Genomic DNA, 21,035 nt, shown 5'->3' on the forward strand with positions numbered 1-21,035 from the left:
GGGAAGCCAATTTCAAGATGCTATGCATTAATGAACTGCCAGCTGCACTTCGTGCAGATGGAAGTGATGATTGTCCACCGCTGGCCCAGCACAGTGAAGCACATCCTTAAAGAAATGAAATGTTTATCATATTAGAAAAGCAGATATACATTTAAAAACATCTATAGAAAGAGCAGCCTAGCAGCTCAAATACTGAGATGGAACTTTTGAAAGGAGTTGTTAGGTATTTTTCTCTGAGCCACAATGAAGTCAATGGGACAGGCTTTGAATAGAAATGTGCCTGAATGTGGCAGTTTACTGGAATAGGCATCTAGTGTTCTATGGTTCTAGAATCTAGGAGGTGATTCTACTGTTAAGCAGAAGGCATTGCTCCACCTCAGAAAGTCGCCTTAAAAACCTGAACATTGTATGTAAGGCACTATACAATTACTTGGCACCAGACTCTGAAGGGACCCCCTGAAACTGGTTAAAAAAAAGAAGTCTCTATAAAACTTGAAAGGTAAGTTTCTTAGAATATTTTCCTAAGAAATAAAAGCGCTGTCTGCACCTATCATTACCTTGCACAACAGCAGCATGCACAATCCTACACTACAGAGGTACAAGCTCAACTTAATACAGTGGCAGGGAACAACCAAGTTACTGCTCTAATGCTTGTGCACAAACATAGATATAAACCTTTTAATTTAGTGGTATTTGCCACCTGCAACAATGGCTAACTTCTTACATGGCAAAAGTAAACAAAACCGACACTGTTTAACTGTTAAAATTATCTACATGCATTTCTTTGACTACCCTGAGGTGTGGTTCAATCTGGGACACCTCATAAACCAGCCATTCTGAACAGAAAGAAAAAACATGATTAATCAGAGAATATTTGTTGTTATCAGCAAGAAAAAAAATGCAGCCTAGAGTCACTCTAGAGCATTAAGAAACAATAAAGACCATCAGAACTTCAGTTTGATTTCTTGCACATGGCAGGATACTACATTTTAATTTTATACCCTGTGGTCGACTAACATACATACGGAATGAGACAAATCCATAGTAGAAAAAAGATCAGGCTTCTAGTAGTGGGGATAATTATCAGCAGAAATAAAAGGTTTGCTCGAATGGAGAATCCTTATGAAAAACATACAAACACAAGCTACCGAGTCAAAGGCAAAAATAAATGGAAGAACCTTAATATGAATTAAATTTGACTATTGACTACTTCAAAACTGAAGTGTTCTCAATAAAGACTGAAGTACAAACCCTAAAAAGTACAGATATACTGTTCTCTATCAAAGAATTCCTAGAGCAGTATTTCTAAAATATACTATTCTGCTTTGCAGGACGTTCAGTGTAGCCTTCAAACATAATGGTTTGAATTAAGTGCTATTTAAACCTCTAATACAATTGTATTCTTGCTAAATCCGACAGTCTGAAAGAGGATCTGAACAAAAGTCTTGAATGTATTAAAGTCAAAACTCTTGATAGACTCTCATGGACCAGTGCTTTTATACTTTTGTCATGTGGTAATAATAAACATTATTTTCCCTTTAATAATGCTTTTTTGTCTTAATTATTCTGGTAAAATATTTTGATGCATTACATCATAGAGAGACTCTCATACCTGCAGGATAGTTTGCAGTGTAGACACAAAGCAAATGCAGAACGATTTGCATTGAGAAGTCATCTGTTAAAAACCATGGCCATAGTGAATGCAGAATTGGAACAAGATGAGCTTTGAGCGCTGCCATCTACAAGAACATGAGGAAGAATTTAAACTACTATACACTTAATACTTTGAAAATGAAGCATAGAGTGAGAAAAACATATTTTTATCTTATTTTTTTCATCTTATGGTTTAAAAGACTGTACAGAGAACTGACACTCATTTCAACAGCAATGAAATTAACTCGATGCCAGTCAAAACCCAGCATGTTTTAATTATTGAAAGACACGCAAACAAAAATACATTCCAACTGTAGTTGTTCAAATATTTTACTCCAACTAAAGTAATTATTTGAACTCAAAAAGCATGGAAATACAAAAGTGCAGTTGTGTACAGAGCAAATGACAGAAATCTTCAGTTTTCAACAGCAATCTCCTTCTCTCCTCCAAGCAATTGTCTCTGCAGATCCTGATCAAAACAAGAATGACATTCCACAATAATCTTTGCTGAGATTATGGCACAACCAAGTTATGGAGACCTTAGGGATAAGAGATGGCTTATCGAGGCCCAAGGATTCTGTATAAAAAAAACAATGCTGGGGGTACTTCTGGAAAGTCTGGAAATCTAGAATGTATCTCAAGTTCTACAAATAGAACTAGTAACACAATGCCAAGACAAATTAAACTGTGAAAGAGAAAATGGAAATAAATGTGTGAAAGGTATTAGCCATAAGAAGAAAAGCAGTGATCAGAAAAAATACAAGATAAAATGAAAAAAAGTAATGTAGCCTTTTCCCATGGGAAAAAAACAGGCAGAAGAACTAAAGTTCAAAAGAAATTGAAAAGCACAGAGAAAAAGACAAAGAATGTGAAATGGAAAGAAGAAATTCAAGATTCTAAGCAAAATATATTATTTAAAAAACAGAGATGAAAACAAAATTGTGTTTTGGAGGATTAGTGCAATTTAACTCAGATAAAGAGACGTAAATGACAACTTATTATTTAGGGGTTTTGTTAGGTTGTTTTGGGGTTTTTTTTGTAGAAAGGGAAAGGAAATAATGAGAGAGGAACAAGGAGAGGAAACCACCTTGCAACATCTGAAGTGTATTTCTCTGTGCCTTTCTGGTGGCCCCAGTTTTCTCCACATCCATTTTTCATATTATATGCTTTGAAAATTACAATTATTGACTTTAGTAAAGCAGAAGTTGATATAAAGGGTAATAGCCATCTGAAACCATTGGGAGATGATGTTTCAATAAGAACACTGTGTTCCTAACACATGTGTGAAATACCCTTAGGAACTGGGAAGCATAATGAAATTTGAAACGTTTCTTGCCATTAATATCAAACTTAGCTATAGCCAGCTTGAAAATACCTTCAAAGTAGAAACCCCCCCTATTTTCATTCACTAACTGAATGTGCTTACATTATCTCAGTATAAGAATACATGTGCTTACATTATCTCAGTATAAGAATACTTACTTTGCATTCTTCATTTTGAAAGAGGCAGTTTCGGAGAAGCTGCATAGAACACCTTAACTCCTTGATAAGGTTATCCTCCTATCCAGAGAAAAACATTTGAAGATCATCAACATAAGACCAGAATGAATTTTGTACACGAAGGAAGTAGATTTCAAAGGAGAGTTGTAAATCTGAGGTATCAACATTTGAGTAACATCTTTTCAGCAGTTTTCTTCTGATTTCAGATAGGACCTCAGCTAGCTTCAAGCATGTTTACTAAAGACATTTATAACGAGTTACTTGGAGTCATCCCCATTTCTCTTTATAACCCACAGGTACTATTTTTAGGGACACCGATTTGACCAAATGCAGAGAGATCTGTAATGTAGAGCTCCATTTCTTTTACAGCTAAAAAGAAATGGGTGGGAACATTTTCTGAGTATTTGTTCCATCTTAAATCAGACATCTAAAACAAGTCAAATGAATCACTCCCTAGGAGCACCTATTTTTCTTCCTTGGATATAAACAAGAATAAACTAGCTTTGTCTTGCAGATCTCTACATTTGGCCAGACCAATCCATCCTTATATTCCCAGGGTATTAGTTCCCTATCCTTAATAATGGAAGTAGCTTCCAACCTGGTAAGAATATTATAAAGATAAATACAGACCTTTGGACAATGAGGTACAATACTGAGATCCAAGTATACAAGTAAACAAAAAAAAATCTATCTTCATGATAGAGCCATGACGCTAAAGGCTAATGATAGGTGACCTAACTTCTGTAAGGTTGACACACTAAACCATTTCTGAAAGATGATCAAATTCCAATAAGCTTGTTTACCACAGGAGACTATTTCTGTCTTATCAACCATAAAGGAACAAAAATATAAAATAGGATACATGCTTCATCTCAGACAAGGTAAAGCAAAAATGCGTGTTTATAAATCATAACATGTACAGTTGATGACATTGAGAGAGGAAATAACAGTCTATCTCAAAACGTTAATGAAAGTCAGGTGTAGCATGTAAAGAAACAAGTCATCATTACAAATACACATCACACTAATTATTGTGAAAGATGGAAAAAGTTAGGGATTGTGCTGATGGCACTGTTTGTAGTTATTTACTTTAGGCTATCTTGATTTTTAATAAGATCATATTTTGAGTTGGGTTTTTTTGAAAGCTTGGTTATTGGAAAATACTTTTCACGCTCTTGGTCAGCATCACACTAATTATTCTAAGAGACAGGGGTATCAGGTAAAACACATTAGTTACTTTGAGAATGAACACATTTTTCCCAGCAGTTAAAAGAAAAGGAAGAAGAGAAAAGAAAAGAACTCCCATAACTTTGAGAGTTGCGCTTGAAGTGAGCTGAGGGGCAGTTTTGTGAATGACCAGCTAAATCTACTATGACAGCAATGTCTCAGTTTCTCTCACATGTGATGCATGGCATGCTTACGTACAACGTAGCAACCTACAGTCCCAGCTCAGCAAGGAAATCTGCCACAAAGTCTTTCGCAAACCTTTCAAAGAATTTTTAATTAAACACAAACAGTCTTTCTCAGAGGCTCCTCTGGTTTTTTCAAGTCCTAAATTCCTTTTACATTTAGCAAAGGACCAAATATCCCTAGCTTCCCTCTTCTCAACCCCAAAAATACAAAGAACCAGCTGACTTCAGCCTTACAGGACATATCCAGGACAGGACATCTTTCAGCCTCCAACCCCTGTATAATAAATGTGTTTAGGAGATCTTGAGAAAAAATATTATAGTCTTCAAATGTCAGGGTCAAAACTTTTTAAAAGCTCATTGTTATAAAATACAGTTCCACACTCTCACAAATCAAGGGTAATGTCTATGCCAACGCCCCAGAGAAAAGTACTATTGAGCTCAAACAATGCAGAAATACCCTGAAGGAAAATGTTTTCAGCATTTTCTGCTTCATATGGGAGTGGACAAAATATCAAACTTGACAGCAGAGGTTACTGTCTGTATTTCAATAATTCCCTTAGATGAAAGTGGCAGAAAACAAGCAGACTGCAACAAAAATCTTACAAAACTGTTGTATGATGGCAAGACATAATTTACAAGTAGATGTGACAAAGAACAGTTGGGTGTTGTGATTCTGGAAGAACTGGAAGGGAGGTCAAAAAAAGACTAGACAAATAAATTGTAAATAGAGAAAAGAATCTGGGAGTGCAGGCAGTGGAAGGACTGCAAGTATGATGGAGAAAAAAACCTAACAGAAAAGACGTTAAATCCAGGGACAATTGCATCTGATGAGAGGAAACTGAGATGTCCAGACCAAGTTTGCAGGAGAAAAAAAAAATAATTAAAAGTTAAGAGTTAGAAGCCAGATCATATAAGAAAGTGGAGAATAAAAAAACCCTAGATTGACTGATACAGGAACAGACAAAACCAAAGTGGACAGCATTGTGTGAAAGCCATTGAGAAAGAAAACTTGAGAAAACCAAAAATTATCATTGTGGAAACCAGATGGGTAAAATTTGCTGGACTGGATAGGACCCTGAAGGTAAGACTGAAAGTCCAACTACATTCGAAAACAACACAATACTCTGATATTGCTGCAATGCTAAATATAATAAATTACAAGCACCGAGCAATTACAAAAGTATGAATGTGTATACGTGTGAACATTTGAAACTGAATTCTGAACTCTCAATCAGAAGCCTGATAGTTGCTCGCTTCAGTCAGAATGGGCTGGCTCATAATTCTGAAAACTTGGACTGAAAATGGGAAGTCCTGAATCCTCCAATTAATGAAAAGACATGAGACGGAACCAGTAGTTCAGAGGCTGATCATGTGTTCTACTTCACACACAGATTATTAAGATTAGGTAAACACGAGATTGGAGTTCTGGAAAGAAAAGTTGGTGGCAAAAAGAAGGATTCCTGAAAAGAAACACACACTGAAAGAAACGATCCCCAAAAGAATATAAAGATCCTGGCTAAAGGAACAAATCTGCAAGTGGAAGAAGATCCTGGAGACCAGAAAGATGCATGGAGACAAACACCAGCACATGTCCAGGGGCTTTGTCCAGTAAACAGCCAAGACTGAGCAGCTGCAAAGTACAAACTGATGTGATTTTCTGCCTGACATTCCAGAAGCAGCAGTAATCTCCATGTTGGAAAAGAAACTTGAGACCTAGTGCACCTCTGGGTGATACAGTGTGTGAGATAATCAAGTTGGTAAAAGTTCTGAAATAACTGAATCTTAGAGAAACCCCAGTATTCAGATCCATTACAAGTTGCCATTTATTCTGTCTCATCCGTGACACATACAAACAGTACCTACCTCAAGAAAAAACCAACAATAACAAACAAAAGACAGCTGGGAAGTGCCTTGTCATATCCGTTTTTGGGTTTTATAGCTACCTTTTTCCTCTGTGCTTTCCCAGGCTTTAGGGAACCCAAATTCAGCTGTGTGTGAATGTGCTTCATGTTTTCTATACAGTTGTCTATCAGGTCAACTGGAAGACAAAAACCAGCAATATTTATAATTACATTCACAATAAAAAATATTTTATTTAACACAAAGCACCTTTCTTGCAATGATCTCATTGTTATCTTCTTCATATCAGGAAGGAACTAACAGTTTCTGAGATGAAGTGCATCCAGTTGAATAATCTCGAGAAGCAAGAATATATTTGAGTCCCCTTGCAACAGAGTCCCATGAGAGGAATGCCCAGTGGAGGGACTGGTAAGATTAAGATGGGAAGATGATTTGGCAGGAAGAGGATAGTAGCTCATAACCCTTCAGGGTATCTTCAATGATCCTACCTACAAAAGTAAAGCTTCAAGAGGTTAGGGCATCCATTTGTATTACCCAACCCTTCCCTAACAACAGTAGATTTGCTGCATTTGAGGTGAGACCAAAGGAAAGCAATTCTACAGGTGACTCAAAGTGCAAAATGTTGAAACTATTTTCTTGGGATCTGGATTCTTTAATTCATTATGAGATCATGCAGTGACTACATGAGTGGACAAGGGAAAAACTACATATGTTGTCTATCTGGACTTCTGTCAGGCTTTTGGACACAGTCCTCTACAACATCCTTCCAAATCACAGTTACATAACAGACAGGTGGACTGTTCAGTGGATGAGGAATTGGTTAGATGGTCACATCCAGAGGGTAGTAGCCAATGGCTAAATGTCCACATGGAGATTGGTGAGAAGTGCTGTCCCTCAGGGGTCATACTGGGACCAGTACTGTTTAATGTATTCATCAACAACATAGTGGAATTGACTGCGCCTTCAGCAAGTTTGCTGAGCAGTGAGACTGACACACCTCAGGGATGGGATTGCCATCCAGAGGGACCTGGACAAATGCAAGAAGTGGATCCAAATGAACCTCATGATGTTCAACAAGGTCATGTGTAAGGTGCTGCCCTTGGGTTGGAGCAATCCCCAGTATCAATACAGGCTGGGATTGAGAGAAGCCATGCTGAGAAGGACTTGAGTGTGCTGGTGGATGAAAGCTTGGACATGACCTGGCAACGTGTACTCAGTCCAGATGGCCCACCACAACATGGGCTGCATCTAAAGCAGCATGGCCAGCAGGCTGAGGAAGGTGATTCCCTATCTGGAGTACTGCATCCAGCTCTGAGGTCCTCAGCACAGAAAAGACCTGCTGGAGCAATAATGATCAGAGGGATGTAATACATCTATGAGGACAGGCTGAGAGAGTTGGGACTATTCAGCCTGGAGAAGGCTCCAGAGAGACCAGATTGCAACCTTTCAATACTTAAAAGGGGCTTACAAGAAAGATAAAGACAAACTTTTTAGCAGGGCCTGTTGCAATAGGACAATGGGTAATGGTTTTAAAGTAAGAGAGGGCAGATTCAGCCTGGATTTAAGGAAAAGAATATTTACAATGAGGGTGGTGAAACACTGGAACAGGTTGCCTAGAAGCAGTGGATGCCCCATCCCTAGAAACATTTAAGGTCAGGTTGGATAGGGCTCTGAGCAACCTGATACAGTTGAAGATATTCCTGATTATTGCAGAGGGGTTGGACTAGATGGCCAATGCAAACCATTCTATGATTTTCTTCTATTTCTGCCGCTCTTGGGATCAGACATTGAGCAGACGTCTGTGCTATCTATTTCAGTGTAGTGCAAGTTTAAAAAGCAGACAAAGACAACTGGGAGATGTAAGTAACAAGAAAGCACCCAAGACAAAGTACACTTGGGCTGATCAGAAGGTATTAAATGCATGATACATGAGAAATGCAAATTAACCACTCTCTCCCGTGTTCTAAAGGGCACAAAAAGCCTTTGATTAGAAGTTGGCTTACTACTATAAAGTAAAACCCTTTGGCATGAAAGATACTGTCTTGCAAGGGAAGAAGGTCCTATTTAAACTGCAAATGGGACTAAAGAACCAAAGAGGCAGGAAAGAACAAAGCTGAGAAAAAGAAGGCTCTTCTTGTCTAGGTAAAGCCAGAACTGAGAACACAGGCCATACTTTCACCTACAAAGGTATCTGCACAGTGTAAAACAGGAAATGGAAGATACTGCCAGTGCAAAATCTCCAGTTTCAAGTGGATAAATATGCCACTAGCAGTAGAAGCTCATGGGTCTCTTCTCACCTTAACACAGAGCTGTGATTTCACCCCAAGTTTTCAGACTGGCTACAACACAATATTTTATCTGCAGCTGAAAACATTAATTATTAATAAGATTTCTTAGTAAAAATCTGAAAAAAAAAACCCTGCCACTGAAACCTAGGTCTTTTGCTTTGACAATAAAAAACAACTTAAAGATAACATGTATAATACCTGCAAGCATTTGAAATACATACATACATTTTGAAATGCTCACCTTCCAAAGCACATTTCTGGGCGTTTTTACTGACAGCTAACACAGACAGCAGTGCATTTGTAGCAACTTCTTTCAGCACATCCTTTGAGGATTTTCTTTCAAAGACCTACAAAAAATGCAATTTCATTACTGAAATGAAAAAGTGACCATATCACAAGTAGTATTCATATCTATAAATAGGTTGTCATAGTCTGTATTTTCATTTGGATTATTCATCACTTTATTTCTATACAAACTACTCCCTATGTTCACGTTTACAGATGTTCTGTATTACAGTGTTTCATTATTGTTTGCAATTAAAATATTTTTAAACATTTTGCTCCTAAGCCCACTCCTCTTACCCTTTTCTTAACATGCTACCTTTCTAAAGTCTACATTCCCATCCTTGGCATTCCAGACTTTTCCTAATATTCAGGCTTGCTATTGCAGACAACTCACTGGCATTCCTTGTAGTGCATTCTCAGTTTCCTTCAACACAGTGATGAAGAGACATTAAATACAGTGAAATTCTAACCACAGAACAAAAATATCACTGATCATTATCTTAGATACTCTCCTAACCACTGAAAAATGGAAGTATGTCTATTCTTTGTGAGGCCTTTGTGAGCATCACCACATTTCTAATAATTTAAGTATACACTCTGTGTTTTCAGAGGAATATTTATTTGGAGTCATATAACAAGATAGCTGAAATATGAGGAGCTGTCTGTGCTTTATATATTATCCACCACAGAATTTTGCCCATCCAGCAATTTTTCCTAAAATATCATGCCAATACTGACATCCAATATAATGGAAAACATTAGGCATTGTAATCAGAAGAATATAGGAAAATAAGAACAGTTGCTGGATCACAGTAAAAAGAAAACCATATTTTAAAATTAGCCAAAAATATATCATCTTGAGAAAAACTTAATACTTCAGACAGAAATCTTATGAGTACCTATCTATAGGTCCTCATAGATTTTACCTCTACATACATCAAGTATGACATCTTTTATTGGCTTTAGTCCTCTAGCTAGTAATGGCCTAACAAATTTTTCAAAATTTAATATGCAATAAAATATCGATGTATGCTCCAGGGTTATCATTCACTGAAGTGTTCACTATAACCGGGACTGAAAAGGTCAAGCAATAAAGACTAGTAAGTTTCTAACATGAAAAAACCCAACACCTCATTGATAAGGACAATTGACACCAAATTGAAGCACCAAAGCATGGACTGGGTTCTGCATTGATAGCTAACACAAAGAAATTCATGTTTAGACAACTGTGTTTATTAGCTCCTGTGTGGCATCTCAAATCTAACAGCAACGCAAGAACACTCCATGTCATTTAACTGGCTTTCTGTGCTGATAGGTGGTGGTTTCTTTACAAATGTAAAAATTTAGATGTTTGAGTAATTGAAAATATAGAAAGTTCAATGTATCAGCTTGATGCTAATTCACACAAGGCAAGAAAAAAAGAATTGTTGAGCTCCATCAATCCTAATAGATTGATGCATAACTTAAAATATAGGTTTTGTGCTTTATTCATTCAAAGGCTTTTGCCCTATTAAGTGGCTAGCTGTTTTTACTTTTTCATAGTATTTATGAACAGTTCAGTAATAAAGCGCATATTTCTCTGTCAATCTCTTGGATAGTTTCCTTTAAGTATTACGTGGCTGATTAGAACTGATTCAATAACTAAGGTGAGTTGTTCTATCTCTGTCTTTTAAAAAAGTTTGAATTTCATCTTACTATTTTCTAAATTGTATCTTGAAAACAAGCAAAATTCCATTCTTTCTTGAAGCATGCTCCTCTATGCATTTTTCCTTACTCTGCAATCAAGAATTGAAGTTTATAATAAAAGAAAATTTATGTCAATCATAGGGAACACTTAAGTAATTAAGAATTAATTGATGATTAACTACTAGTTGAATGGAAAAAATAACAGTATGTAAATTTGTAACGCCTTCTGCCAACACATCCTGTAGCTTAAAACTACTATGAAAGTATTAAAATGAAAATGGATACTTAATTCTTTTTTGAAATCATGATGTATAATAAATTTAAGATGTTCCATAAATCCACAGCAGATCTAGCCATGTTAGTCTGCACCTACTGTAAGTTAGTTGAAGGGGAGATCACAGCCTTTCTAAAATATTGTAAACTTTGTATCTAGAAAAAAAAAGTTATGGCCAAAATTTGAGAGTTTATGTATAGATTGTGGCTTCCTTTTTACTTTGCAAGTGTTTCAGCTTAGTACCTGACATCAAAAATGAGTGCAATAGATGTCTCAAATTAAAGATATCTTGGTTTACAACTGGAAACAGTTGATTTCTCTTTTTCATTATATGTCTTCTAAACAGAACACAAAATGCAAAAATAGATCCCCCAATCACATTGTCAGATTTTAAATACCTGAATAATTAATGCAGTAAATTGAGTTACTGCTGCCTGGCATTCTTCAACACGATCCAGAAGAAAGCTAATCGTTGGATTCTGACACACATTTGGTTTATCTTGGAGCTGTCTTTTTCCTTCTTCATTCAAAAGAACAGACAGGAACTGCAAACTAGCCACGTATAAAGCAGGATATGTGCTAGACAGATGAATACAATCACAAATGGTACCTGAAAAGTTAAGCAAACCAAAAAACCAATTTTATATTTTATATTTCGCTCTGAATATAGCGTAAGTGCTTTGGAACTCAGAAAGACTTATCACAGAAAGTGTGTGAGCCAAGATGCAGCTATACCTGTGCCCTGCACAAGGAATTCTACAAATTCTATGCATCTGATAAGTCTTTAAAAAAACCTAAGAAAGAAAAGTTTGAATTTTACAGTATTTGAATGGATTAATTGCTCTGCATTAATTTGACTATAAAACAAAAGAAGTCATTTCCCTTTTACTCAAATCACTCATTCATTTGACAATTTTCTCAGCTCTCCTCAGTTTATTCAACAACTTACATTATAAACCCAACTGTACCCATCAGCTGCTTTACGTGCAGTTGGATGTGGATTTGTCACACCACTTAACATGTACCTGGTTGAAATCACAAGCTTGTCTGGACTACACTCATACTTCAGCATCGAAACATGGTTTTCATTCTTAATATATCATTGGTCATTACCAATATAATAGAACCTAAACAGGCATGAGCCACTTTTCTATTTCTTTACGTATTAGTTGCTAGGTTAAAATCCATCAAGGAAGAGTCATTACCAATTATTGTTGCACAATGGCTTGCAAGGGCTGCTGTCACAGATGGAAAACATATCTGGCCACTCTTCCACAATAATGTATCTAGAAGGCTGAAAAGGTCAACCCATGTTTCATGAAGTACAGATGTTAACTCAGTATCTGCAAAGATAACAGAAAAAAACCCAAACCGTTTACAAATGTGCACAAACCTGGAAAGCTAAGCCTGACAACATCTGTCAATGTATGTGAAGGTGGGACGCAAATGAAGACCTGCCTCTGGCTGGTTATACCGGAAACAAAGTAATTCATTACCTAACCCATCTTTGGGGCGTATGGTGAGAATCCTGAAGGCATTTCCCAAAAGAGGTTTCAACAGTTCATCCTGGATTACAAGCTGAGAGTCCACTAATAAACATGATTTTAGAAGCCTGGACATAGATGACCAGTATTGAAGTAGTAATATGACCTGTTAAATATTTATAAAAAAATATGAAATAAAGCCATGTATTTACACCTTCCACATTATTTTACATTTACCCACATTACATCAAATGACTCATAACATCTAGAAACAATATACACAATTTCAAAAAATAATAGGACATAAATTAAAAAACTTTCTCTTAATTTTTACTATAGAAGATGAAACAGAATCCCTAGTCTGGAAATACATGTGTGCAATCAGTTTTTCAGTAACAAAGAAAAACTTCCTTGTGAGAAAGTCATGACTCTCACTACATGTACAGCAGCATGTTAAATGGAAGCTCACAAAGAAAAACAAAAATGGACATTAAGATTGAGGAATAAATGCATATTTCCTGAAAGCAGAAGCTCAATTTGAAATTTTAGGAAAATATTATTCCTGACATTTTTATTCTCAGAAGATTTCTGCAGAAACATGTTTCTTTAAACTACAGGAGCAATTTTCTTCAAAGCAAATCTAAATGTAGAGCAGCAGAAGCTATAAAATGGCACTGTGCCATGAAACAGTAGGTTCTATATGTTGCATGTACAGAGTCAAATTTGACAAAAATGTAGTTCTTTCAGAAGAAACCCTATATGGTTTGCATACATTAAAATTATTTGAGAACTATGTAAGTGTCTGCAGGATCAGGGATAAAGCAAAGCGGCCAGGTTTAGACATCGCCCAGGGAGGTGCTGGAGTCAGTGTCCCTGGAAGTGTTTAAGGAAAGACTGGACATGGCACTTAGTACCACTGTCTGGTTGACACAGTGGTGTTAGGTCATAAGTTAGACTCGATCTGAGAGGCGTTTTCCAACCTTAATGATTCTGCAGAAAATAAACATGAAATGTGACAGTAACCGTACCTGGCTTGTACTTCAATACCATACACAGAAATTCTATTATCTAATTTCTTTAACTGCTAAACTCCACTTTTATTTTTAAAACACAACTAATTTTCAGTTTGATGGTTGTAAGTATAGCTCTAACACAGAAATTAATTCTTCTGTGTTAAATAAAATGGTTTATTTTCACTTAAGCCTTGTCAAAAGCAGAGATTCATGTGAATGCAGCCTATAACAGTGTGTCTGGACTACGTTAAGAATATAGATTATGCTAACATTATTAATTTCATAACTTTAAAAAATTAGGAAGTAACAAATGCTTCTCTAACCTGAGCTTTTACATGTTCCATATGACATGGATGACCCAGTGGAGCTTTCAGTTCCAAGATACATCTTTCAATCAGATTAGCACTTACGAGACTAAAATAAAATAAAGTTGGTTAGAAATAGAGTAAAATAATTATACATTCTACTAACTTAACCTTTCATAGAAGACAACAATAGAGGAAAAATAAACCAAGAAGTGCTTACTGGTAATCCCTACTATTTTAAGAAAGCCTAGTGCAATGGCAACTACAGTAGCAGTAAATTGTTTCAAAATAGTTAGACTAATATAAATTCCAATAGCTGTTACTGCCCTGATAAAAATCAATTGTTTCTATTTGATTGCTTATTTTCTTTCCTCTAAAAGAACAAACAGTTCTGTAATAATATAAACTGTACTCAAACCAGGGTTGTTGGAGGGTTTTGTTTTGTTTTGTTTTAATTGCACTATGAAGAGCAACTACAAAAGCTCTTGAAAATCTTTACAAGAAAACCTAAACTTATTTTTCAGGCTTCACTTCAGGAGTTCCAAACAATTCCTACAGATGAAAGAATTCGTTACAATGGAAGTGGAAAGATGGAATACAATCTGAAGACTATTTTGAAGTGGTTCCTTCTTTCAAAAAGAAGCAAAAGGGTCTATCATCCAATACTTTCCCAAATCTGGCAAGTGTTGTTTACTCTTTTAGTGTAGAGTCCTCGGCTCATCTTCAAAATATTGCATACAATTCTTAGAAGAAAATCATAAAATGAACTGAAATGAACTGCAATTCCAAATACCTGTATATTATATCATGCACTGTTTTGAAAAAAACCCCAAAACTTAAATTTAAGTTACCCCTCCAAAAGTATGATTAAATGGCTACCCAGACAAAAATCTACTACCAGAGGAACACAGTAGTCTGTAGAAGACAGACACCACAAATGGGATCACCAATCTGACTACCTGTTCTGCAAAAAAATATAAATAATCTAGGTTCATTTGCTGATTATATATTTTTTAAAAACATGTATTTGTGAACAGTTCAGAAGCAAGAAGTAATCAATATGTTTAACACTTTTTTGGTAAGAAATATGGGTAGATCTCATTTGAAAATTTTTACACCTCTATTGCTACACCTTATTTGTAGTTCAACAGTTATTGATCTCATACCTGCTGAGAGCTGTTAGCAAATGTGCTTGTTGAAGAGCAATTCCAGTATCTTTTGGTGTGACAACCAGCAGATTGTGCAGAAGGCTGCAAACAGCTGACAAAAGGGCAGGTGTGACAACAGCACGCTGTTTAGACAGAGCAGCAGGCATGGGAGGATCATGCCGACTTGGAGATTCTGTTGTGTTTGTATCGCTTTGACCTAGAGTGCATTTAACCAAAAAAGAAAACCCACAAAAGATGAAATTACAGCAGTTACATAAAACAGATTGCTTTTTACTTTTCTTAAAATATCCAAGTCCTCTCTATATTTAAACTGTATGTTCTGCAATGAATAAAAAAGAAAACCCAAGAAATCAGGAAGGAAGCAATTCTGAAATAATATGTCCCCTTTACCAGGCACTAATAATTGTTAAAGAACAATAGTAAATTTGCAAAGACATAAATTCTCATTCCTTTCCTTAACAGAAAAGTATTTTATATTTGTACACAGCTCTCTCTACAGACATAATTTTAGACTTTTTTTACATTATATTCATTTCCCTCTTTCTTCATATACAGAGAATTATATATACCTCTGTGTTTGCATATGTGTGTGCACACATGCACTCGTGCATCTATATGTATGACAGCTTTACTATGATTGTTTTGAAAGGGTGACTAGATGCCACGAATAGAACCTAAATCTTGAGTTGCCTTTCAAGCAGTACCAACTATCTTTACTCATTTCTGTCAAACGTATTTTACCATGTTTCATTTTAAACGAAGCATGAGAGATGATTGCTCCAGCAATATGCAAGATGTACAAATGTACAGGATGGGCAAGTACTAAAACATAGACAGGCTAATACACTGCATTCATTATCAACTCAACTTGGACGTACCTTGTGCCATAAGCCGATCAACTACAGTTTCAGGAACAAAACAGGCTGAACTTGTTGGAACTGTTGCCTGAAGCTCAGTAATACTTCCCAGTGATGGTGATGCAGAGAGAATCTGGAAAGCCATAAAACAAACTAATTGATTACGGCTTTTATAGAGTAGTCCTCTATTTATACATTGCTCAGGAGGGGGGACAACCCATTACAACCAACAAACCCACAAACCCCAAAATTATGTAAATATTACTGTTCACAACGAATTTGATTAAATTTTGTCCACTATGTGTGTGCATATATATAATAAACATCCAGTAATTGAAACTAGTGAAAGATGTGCAATATGAACGGCCTGAAACGTTTCAGTTAAAAACTGATTAATGCTAATGTTACTGGAAATTCCTTCTCTTCATCCTTCTTTTTCAGCCATATAATTGACTCAACCTACATTTGGATAAAGATAGAAAGACATTACTGAAGCATTTAAACTCAAATTTTTCATGGACTATTTGCTCTACTGAGAACATCAGCACTTGTCCATTTGTACCAGAACACGCTCAAGATAAAAATATCACAAGTGCATTTGTCATTTGTCAAAGTTGATGTCCCAGAGTCTTTCTGACTCTGGGTATTTCTCTTGACATTAATACCACCATCCTTATATGTATTCATTTCATAGTGAATATATGAGATATTTACATGACAGAAGATAACTTTACTGTCATATTACCATGCTCCTCCCACCAATTTTACAGTATCTGTATTAGGAATTTTGTATACTTTCAAAAGTCCTTAAAGTTCTTAATGCTCTTGCTTACTGTGTTTAAAACCACAAGCTTGAGATCAGAAGACTAAATGATGTGCTTTTGTGCCACCACAAGACCTGTGACCTGTTTCAGAGCACAGGGCAAGTATTTATCATGTCAAGTCACTTTTTCAGTTTGGGTTTTTATTTTCAATTCACATCAGATAATTTTCTTCAAGAGTGTCACTACATGGTGTGAAGAATACCGAATATTGGGGAATCCAATTAAATCCCAACACAGTTACTGCTTGAAGAAGGATATTACTGGGCTTTTCCTCACAGTGGGTTTTCTAAGCAAGACTGAAATATTTCAAAGGCTTGGAGTTTTTTAAAGTTTCATTACAATACCAGTTGGAATATTTTTTTACCTAATGAAAAGTCAAAAGTGACTTAACTGACAAAAAAGGGTGGAGGGAAGGAAATCACAGATTACTCCCTTCCTAGCTATTGTGTCCTTGCAGCCGCCATGCTCTAATTCCCTTCTCTCTCCCATTTTCCTCTGGTCTTCCACTACTGTTCACTGGTCCTGAATCTTTCTCCTCCAGCGTGCTCAGTTGCTCCTCAAAAAAAGCCAGGTTATTTTAACACAGAAAACAAGCTACAGTAAGATGTGAGGGGTATGTCCAAAACCCAGGATTCACATAGAGCTTGGGTCATGTGAACACTAGGACAATGCTTGGCTAAAGAATTTTCTTACTAGCAAAACATAGGACCAAACTATACTGAGCAATTGAAATTCCAACTATATTTAGATTACGCAAATAAAAACCACATTTGTCAACTGAAGTAAGTTACTTAAAGTTTTATGCTTGCTAATGTAAATAATTATTAAAATCCATTATTTACATTAAATCAATCCATCTTGACAGATGGTAAATTCTGTATTTATCAAGCACTATACATCAATTCAAAGCATTCTAATAGGTGACCAAATCTGTAACTCTTTTCCTTAAATAGTACAAACCCAAAATGTAACTTCTAACAGTACATATGGTGGTTCTGCAACAAATAATGCCCTAAAAGGAATTATAACTATACTGAGAATCATCTTAAAGGTATTATTATCAATTATACAAGCTTTCGCATATTAGTAAACAGTATCAGCTACACTGCACAACAATTCTATCTTCTACAACTGTCTGAACACTCTGGGCAAGGAAATGAAAACAAATTCTTAGTTATGTTACAAAAAAAATAAATTTAAAAAAATCAGTAAAAGCTTTATCTGGTTAGAAAAATATCAGCTTCCTGCACTGATGGAACATTTATTGGTAATTGCTTCACAGTGGGAAATAGGTTAAAACAATAAAATTTCTGCTAACTTAACAGAAAACATACAGTAACACAGTAACATTGTTTCCTCAATGTTCTGCCTTCCAGGAAAAAAACTATATTACCACTTTTATAAATCAGCTTGATAAGGATGAACTAGGAGTCTGAGACATAGTATCTAGTAAAGGATATTTACTACTGCCACCATATTGTTTCTGGGAGCATTGAAGCATTGTGTTGCTGAACAGTGAAATGATATACTTTGGAAGGGGTTTTAATAGGGGAAAAGGTTCTGTGTGTATGTGTAGGGATAGAAGACGACTCAGATTAGAACTAATTCAAAAGAATACCAAAATTGTCAGAGTGGAAACACAGGAAAAAATGTGAGGGTTTTGCCACTTATCTACTAGATATGAATAAAAGGTCTTTTCTTAACCTCTAGTACAAAAATCCCTCTGGCATTGCTTTAATAGGCTTGCAGTGATTAATTCTATTCAGTTCTCTTTTCAAAGGTTTAAATCACTTAACTGTATAGCACTCTGGTAACCATGGTTCCAGAAAATAAAGCACACATTTTATAAAATAGCAGGAAGATTTCATAGGAAAGAACAGCCATGACTTAAAGCTATCTGGGAAATGTCTGCAGATCTTTAACTCACACCATTTTTAGCTCAAGTTTTTAAACAACTGCTCATTTTCCAAAGCTGTCCCAGGCACAGAACAGCCCTAACATATTTATGCAGTATGAAGCAAGTTGCTATCTCCATGTGGACTGGTGGTCTCTTCTCATATGTCCTAAACACACAACAAACATGTTGCTTAAAATAAGAGTAAGGATTTGTCCTCTGTAATGATAACCTGAATCAACTATTAATTCTATAAAAGACCAAGATTTTTAATCTTCTCAGAACTGGACTTTTTGCAGTATCCACATTCCAGTTCACAGAAAAATAAAGATAAATTTGACAAAAATCTGTAATCCACTGGGATACTAAAGACACAATGTATTACATATGAGTTAACAGAGTACAGACAGTCCAGTTCTGCTGCTGTCTTTTTACATGATGTTGAATCATTGATTTCATCCCCACATGGCTGTTCTTTACTCTGTAAAACTGGCAAAAGTTTACTTATGGTCCCTGCAAGACTTCTGACAGACTATTTTACAGGCTAAAGAAAAAAAAGAGAAATATTTCTGTCATTAATGTGCTTCCTTTTTAATTTTCTGAACATTTCTTTCTGCAAATTTTGGGAAAAATTCAGGGATGGAGGTAAAAACATGAAGCTAGAAAGTAATTTAGATACGATTTTCACTTAAGATCATATGACCCTACGGGAAATCAGTCCTTGAGAGCTCAATTAAAGTATTGATTTCACAAAATCTGAAAACAGAGAAAAGTAATAGTATCTTTTTCTTTTTGTCAGAACTGTTTTCAAATAGATTTTTAAAAAATCCAGCAGAGACTTTCTCCTCACAGAAAAGAAATCCATATAATTCAGTAAAAAGACACCATTTCTGCTTCTGCAAAGATCTTCAGGATATGGGTATATAAAAAAAAAGGAAGCAGTTTCAGCTTCCTAGACTGACATTCATGAAAGGAATGAATATGGTCATATTTATAAGAATTTTTTTTAAATGTTACTAAAATATCAGAGAAGAGTTTCTGATAGATTCTGCTTGGTTTGATCATCGCCTATCAATTATTTGTGGCTGTTGTCATCAAATCTGCACCATGCACCACAAAAACATTTTTCCCTTCAATAAGACCTGCACACTCCTTTTCATCTGTGATGGGGAAAGCTCGCCATCTCGTGGGCTTGGAATATTAACATCTTCCTGGTACCATCAAAATGTAAAATTTAGCTACAAACTTCTACAAACTTTCGCCAATGACTTTGTAGAAGGGCTTCTTTTACTTGTATATCGAAACTGAGAGCTTTGGGTCAAACCGTGGGCCAAAAACTTGAAGATATGTAGGAATAAATTACAAATACCTGATTTCAGGACAAGTCTGAGTTTTAAAAAGTATTTAGAAACTTTACTAGATCGACACTGAAGTTAACTGCCCTCTGAAATACAGTTTGCATTTAGCCTCAGTTAAAGTTAAGTTCCTCCCTCCATCTTTTTTCTCCTACTTAATATTGGCATTGGAACATCAGACCTCTGCACCTTGCCATCTAGCTTGAAAACTTACCATCTGGCATGTCAGCACTGCTATTTTTTTTAAGATAGGAAATTTAGTTAACAATAGAAATAAGGAAGAGTTTACAGCTGCTAAAAAGGAGCATGAAGGACAAATGGAAATTAAATTAACTTCTAGAAATTACTATCAAAGTCAGTGTGTGGTATCTTAATATGTGTAAGGCAAAGAAGGAAAATAAAACAAACTTTTATAAAACTCTCATATTAACTGTAAGAGCATAATCTTAGCAAGTATGAAGTCTACAACATGTGGAACACTGATATAAATGAGCATATCTTTGTATTACACTGTGCTTTCCACTTTTAATAATTAGTTGTCCATCTGTTGAACAGAAATGTAGAGTTATGCCTTTAGGTTAAACTGTGACGCTAGTTTACACATACAAATATTATACATTAATTTGATCTAGTAGGTTCCAAAGTATTTTTGCCATATTTTTCTTTATTTTAAGCTACTGAAGCTGAAGAAATTTAATGTAATGAACTCTCCAATTCTTAATTAAAATTCAAGAACAATTTTAAGCAGATTAAACACTCAGCCCTGATAAGAATTGCTGAAATTTAACTTTTCCTTCAAGTGACATGATCAAAACAAGATGAAATATGTTCAGCGTTCATTCTTGCAAGTGGCACTCAATTTATTCAGTCAAAAAGCAATCTGGAAAGAATTGGCTTTAAAAAACCTGTGATTCTTATATAAATGTTTTTTTAAGCAGCAATCACGATTGCATCTACTTCCTGATTTACATGCACTTTCACTTATTTTAGTTTTAATCTTCAAATTTCAGCATTTGTGTTTAAAATAACCCTAAGGGCCTTGGAGAGATTGTTTTTGTTTTCTATTAATGAAAATCAAATTCATTAATAAAAATTCTGAAAATGAGAAATTTTAGCATAATCTACAGTATACTTTTTCCTTGATTAATAAAAACATGCCAGGTAACAATAATAATA

The 21,035-nt window shown here is 35.5% G+C and overlaps 1 protein-coding gene across 1 annotated transcript in view; it reads right to left on the bottom strand.

The window, feature by feature from the left end:
- The window catches only part of RTTN (rotatin), a gene marked incomplete at its 5' end in the record, with an annotated part of 77,141 nt that overhangs the window by 4,681 nt on the left and 51,425 nt on the right, over positions 1 to 21,035 (bottom strand). Inside the window, 11 exon segments of the mRNA XM_009081016.1 lie at positions 1 to 105; positions 1,613 to 1,739; positions 3,136 to 3,213; positions 6,509 to 6,603; positions 8,955 to 9,060; positions 11,357 to 11,568; positions 12,164 to 12,301; positions 12,455 to 12,608; positions 13,779 to 13,869; positions 14,927 to 15,125; positions 15,808 to 15,919. The exon segment at positions 1 to 105 is cut by the window's left edge and continues 19 nt beyond it. Coding sequence (XP_009079264.1) covers positions 1 to 105; positions 1,613 to 1,739; positions 3,136 to 3,213; positions 6,509 to 6,603; positions 8,955 to 9,060; positions 11,357 to 11,568; positions 12,164 to 12,301; positions 12,455 to 12,608; positions 13,779 to 13,869; positions 14,927 to 15,125; positions 15,808 to 15,919 — 1,417 coding nt within the window.

The sequence above is a fragment of the Acanthisitta chloris genome, unplaced genomic scaffold, assembly GCF_000695815.1.
Source record: "Acanthisitta chloris isolate BGI_N310 unplaced genomic scaffold, ASM69581v1 scaffold2468, whole genome shotgun sequence".
NCBI classification, from domain to species: Eukaryota; Metazoa; Chordata; class Aves; order Passeriformes; family Acanthisittidae; genus Acanthisitta; species Acanthisitta chloris.